Source organism: Pteropus vampyrus, unplaced genomic scaffold (assembly GCF_000151845.1).
Source record: "Pteropus vampyrus isolate Shadow unplaced genomic scaffold, Pvam_2.0 Scaffold226, whole genome shotgun sequence".
Taxonomy (NCBI): domain Eukaryota; kingdom Metazoa; phylum Chordata; class Mammalia; order Chiroptera; family Pteropodidae; genus Pteropus; species Pteropus vampyrus.
Window position 1 is genome coordinate 339,626 of NW_011889007.1, and position 4,898 is coordinate 344,523.

At 51.2% G+C, this 4,898-nt stretch overlaps 1 protein-coding gene across 1 annotated transcript in view; it reads right to left on the reverse strand.

The window, feature by feature from the left end:
- Positions 1-3,175: 3,175 nt before the first annotated feature.
- The window catches only part of PTPRS (protein tyrosine phosphatase, receptor type S), a 59,082-nt gene continuing 57,359 nt past the window's right edge, over positions 3,176-4,898 (reverse strand). Inside the window, exon 24 of the mRNA XM_023538594.1 lies at positions 3,176-4,426. Within this exon, the coding sequence (XP_023394362.1) occupies positions 4,358-4,426 (69 nt within the window). The 3' untranslated portion in view covers positions 3,176-4,357. The remainder of the gene's footprint in view (positions 4,427-4,898) is intronic.

Here is a 4,898-nt window from a genome sequence, read left to right on the forward strand (position 1 = left end):
AGCTCTTCTTTGAAGATTTGGCAAAATTCTCCTGAAAAACCATCTGGGAATGAATTTTGTAGGGGGATAGATGCTTGACCATCATTTCAACATTTTCTAAGGTTATTCACTTTCTAATGACTCAATTTAATTTTGATTTGTTCTAGATTTTTCAATTTTCTTTTTCACATTTAATGGTTTAAAGTCGTATATACACGACACGTGCTCATCCTTTAAAAATCTCTCCTCTGTAATAGCAGTTGGTGCCCCGTCATCCCTAATGTTGTTTCTGCCTCCTGTTCTCCTGAAAAAGGTCCAATTCTTTTACGGGTGTTTCCAAAAATCTAACTTTTCATATTATTTTGTTGTTGTTGTTGTTGTTGCCAGTTTCCTACGTGTTAATTTCAAATTTTCTTAATGTTTTCCCTTGACTCACCTTGGACTTATTTGTAGATGCTTAGTTGAAAGCTTTAACTAGTTTTAGTTACTTTCCTCGTAAATTTATATAAGGCTACACATTTCCCTCTGAGTACTTCTTTGGCTGCTTATTTTATTTCTATTCAGTGATCTCCCTCCCCCCATAAACGCGCTGGACCTTAAATTTACCTCTGAGTCCATTTTTGGTTGCGTACCACTGGTTTTTATTTGCAGCCCTCTCGTTCAGTTCTAAATGTTTTGTAATTTACATGACTTATCTTTAACTCATTATTCAATACTTTTAATCATGTGGATTCAGGACTTAGACGTCATCGTCGATTTATTTTCTTGTATCGTGGCTAGGCTGTTGAGCTTTCCTTTTTGGCTTGACACGGGCTCCGCCTTCGTGACGGCTCCGTGTGTGGACAGAGCGTGCGTTCTTTATTTGCTGGGTGCGAAGTCCTGCACGCACCTCTTTGATCAAGTTGGCTATTGTGTCATTCATCTTCTCAAGATCCTTATTCTGACGACGTGGTCTTTCTGTTTCGAGTTAGGGTGAGTCTCAGCACCACTGTGGTTCCCTCCCTCCATTCCTCCTTGAGGCTGTTTTTGTTTTAGACATTTTTAAGTGATGTCATTAGGGACAGAGTGTGTATTTTGGGTATTTGCACTTAACAGAGTACTGTGGCGCTTGGGCCCCCGACAGATCCTGGGCAATGGGTCGGGGGGCTCTGCTCTAGGCTCCATTCTTCCCAGCCTGGGGCTGTGGTGTGTGTGGCTGACACTAACCACGAGCAGGCAGAGCTCAAAGATGGCTTCAACTCCCTCACTGTGGCCATGGGAAGGGGGCAGACCTGGGCCCATGTCCAGTTCTACCACTTACGGTCCGCATCATCTTCGGTGAGAGACCTGACCTTTTTGAGTTTATAGTCTCATCTATCCACTGGTGCATTGTCAGGATCGAATGAGATTGTGCGAGGCAACATATAATGAGTGCTCAATAAATGGGGGTGGACGTTATATCCTGTGTCAGGACCAAGGCAACCGGAGATGCTCGGAGTCTTGGTGGACACGCCTATAGGTTGAACCAATTCCTTAGGGCTCTCCTCTCCGAGGAAGGCCCGATAAATCCCTGCCTGCCACCGCTTATCCCAACCATGGCCATCTCAAGGGCTGAACCACAGAGCTGAGGGGCACACCTAGTAACCTTCCCTAAAGATCCTTTGTCCAGTTTCCAGTACGGAGAGCAAAGTATACCCTATTCAGACACTTTGGCCTCATGCTTTTGGGCTTGGGAGACCAGAGAAGGGAAATAAAGCATGCTTTCTTAGAAGGGCTTTTAGAATGGGGCTTAGAGGACTGAGTAGGAGTTCTCTGGACAGACTAGCCCTCTAGCCTGTTGGTGAAGTCTTGGATGATTAAGCTAGGACCAGGCTCAGGTAAGTCTGACTTCTCTTTTTGTCCCACGATCTGTCATTAAGAGGACCATTCTCCCTTATCGAATTCAGAAGTCAGGAGCTAAATGTTTTTAACGCAAGAGAATAACTCAACGATGCCCAATTAGAGTTAATTTCCACTCTTATCTTTTTCTTTATTAGGATTTTTTCTATTCCTTTCCAGTTATTTTAATTGAAAGTTGGTTTGTTTTTTTAAGTTCACTTATTTTTCAAATGTCTTCTTTTCTGATCAATGTGTTGAAGGCTATGCATTTTCTCTGGGTATGCCTTTGGCTGCAGTCCACAGGTTTCACTGTATGATGGACTATTTGTTCCACTTCAAAAACATCGTTACTTCTGTTGATTGCTTCTTTATACCCAAGCCTGACTTAGAAATGTGTTTTATAATTTCCCATTGTAGGCTGACTTTACTGCAGACTCTTCCCTGGTGCCCAGATGAGGTTATCTCAGCTAATATTTGCTTCTTGGAGTTTGTACAGCTGTCCGCCTCTGGTTTTTCTGAATGCTGACTTTTTATAAATGTCCCGTGTGTGTTTGAGGATTTGGGGGTTCGGGATATAGAGTCTGATCGATCTATTTGACTAAGTTTACTGACGGTATCAGTCGCATCTTCTACTGGGTCTGAGGGTTTCTAAATGGGGTGACCCCCTTCCCCAGGCTGGGCTCCTATCCTAAGACCACTCCTTCTCGTCCCTGAAGCTTCTGCGTGACCGCGAGGGGAGGTACCTTTCATCCCGTCTCTGGCTCCTGGGCGAAGTGTAGAGAGGAAGCGGCTTGCCCTCCAAACCCCGGGGTCTGACTCTGGCTCTGAGTGCGGGTCGCCTCTGGTTAAGAATGGTGCTCCCTACGCAATGTTCCCTTCCATGGGCTCAGCCCCGCCACGGCCCCTTCTGGAGAAGGCGGCAGGGGGTGCCGTTTGGGGCTGTGGGTAAGACTGGCCAGCGGATGAACCTCAGCTCCGTTTCAAACCCACTGTGAGCTTTGATTGGTGCCTTCCCTGAGTCCCCGTTTCCGCATCTGTAAACTGAGGTGATGACACCCACATCTCAGGGAGCTGGCTCCTGGTAGATGCTCCGTGGTGGCGACAGTAATAACTATTATCACTGAGGCAGCCCCTGTAAGACCAGAACTTGGGTTCTGGGTTCGAAGTCCAGCGTGGCTCCTTGGACGCTGTGTGACCTCGGACCTGCAGCATCCCCTCTCTGGGCCCCACTCCTCACTGGACAGTCACATGACAGAATGAAAACACGTCAGTTCTCCGGGCCCCTGCCAGGCCCAGGGACGAGACGGGACGGACAGGGGCATGACAAAGACGCCACCACTGGCCGGGGTCGGACGACCTTCCTTTAATACAAAGTTGATATATCTACATACACAGAGGTGGGAAAACCACCCCACTGCTTGTTTGTATAGAGCATTTGAGAGCCACGACAGAGCCGCTCTCGTACAAAGAGAAAAAGTCACTTGCTTGGGGGGTGGGAGATCCCGTCCTTTCTGCTTTTGCCCCGAAACTGCCCCCTGGTCCTGGGAGAAAGGTTCCTGAACCGAGGCGGCACAGAGCTCTGTCCCCGAAGAGGCGGAAGCTCCTGTTTTGCTCATTCATCCCCCTCGGGGGCGAGTGACGGGGCGCGGGCTGCGGGACAGGTGGGTCACTGCCACCTCCCGCGGCAGCGCCCGCCCTGGCACATTCGAACCCGAAGCTGGTGGCCCTCGAGCCCCCGACTGCCCCACCCCCAGAACGGTCCTTGATATGTCTGAGAATTTCATGGGGAAAAAAAAAAAAAAAAGGAAAAAAAACAGAAAAAGAAAGAAACGAAACTAGGAGCAAAAGGACGTCCTATTCGTGAGTGAAGCCCGCCTTCCGATGGCAGGAAAAAGAAAAAAGCCAGCCACGGGGACAGGTGCCGGCGCGCGTGCGGACACGGCCATCCTACGAGAACGTTCTCTGCGGTGAAAAAACCACACTGTGAACAGAACAGGGATAAGCAACGTTTTTCTTTTTACATTTGTTGACTGGCAAGTTTTTTTTGTTTTTCTGTTTGTTTCTTCTTTTAAAAAAAAGGAAAAAAAATACGCTATTTAAAAAAAAGGAAATGTCACTGGATTCAGTTACACCGAGTTTGGAAAGACACTTGCGCCCCCCGCACCACCCCCCCAGCGCCCCCAGGCTGCAGGGCCGGAAGGCTCTGGGGGGGAAGGGTCGTGTTCGCAGCCCCGCCCTCGTCTGGTCCTGGGGAGAGCCCCATTTGCTCGCCGTCCCCCCACCCCCCACCCTGGAACCTCTCGTTTTGGAATCGTTAGGGAATGAGGAATGTGGCAAGTATCTGAAGGCGGTGGCCGGCGCCAGGGAGGTGGCTGGGGCCGCACGGGGGGCCCGAGGGGCTGCGCTGTTCCCAGGGACCGTGCAGAAAGGCGGCCGCTGGGGGTCCTGGCCCCCCGAGGCCCACCCGGCTCGGGCGGAAGCCTCCGGGGCCGGCAGAGTCGGGCCGGGGGCGACCATGGCTTTACGTTGCATAGTGGTCGAAGCTGCCGAGGTACTCCAGGGCTGCCTGGTAGCAGAACTGGTACTCGTCCTACGGGAGGGAGGGACGGGGACTCCATCAGTGCCCCTGCTGCTCTGACACCTCCCAGGGCTCCCGTGCCTCCCCCCCCAGCAGCCACGCCCCTCAGCTTGTCCCTCGCATGTCTGACTCATGTCTGCAGTTCAGACACGGCTGCTCAGCTGCCCGCTCCAGGCTGAATCTATGACTCCAGCTCTGTTTGCCCGGAGACGGGGGAGTCTGAGGACGTGGCACAGGCACCCGACGCAGACGTGGACACGCGACGCGGACGTGGACACGCTCGCAGGGAGCCCCTCCCCACTGCACGCCCCGCTTCCCCATCTGGGGAGCAGTGTAACTTTAGACTCTGTGGGCGGCGGGGCCCTGGCTGAGCTATGGACTTGCTGGGCCTGGGACTGGGATGGAGCCCTCTGTGCCCATTCCAAGGGACCCTGCTCGGCTCTGGACTTCAATCTGCTGGTGTCGAGAGCTGACTAATCCCCTT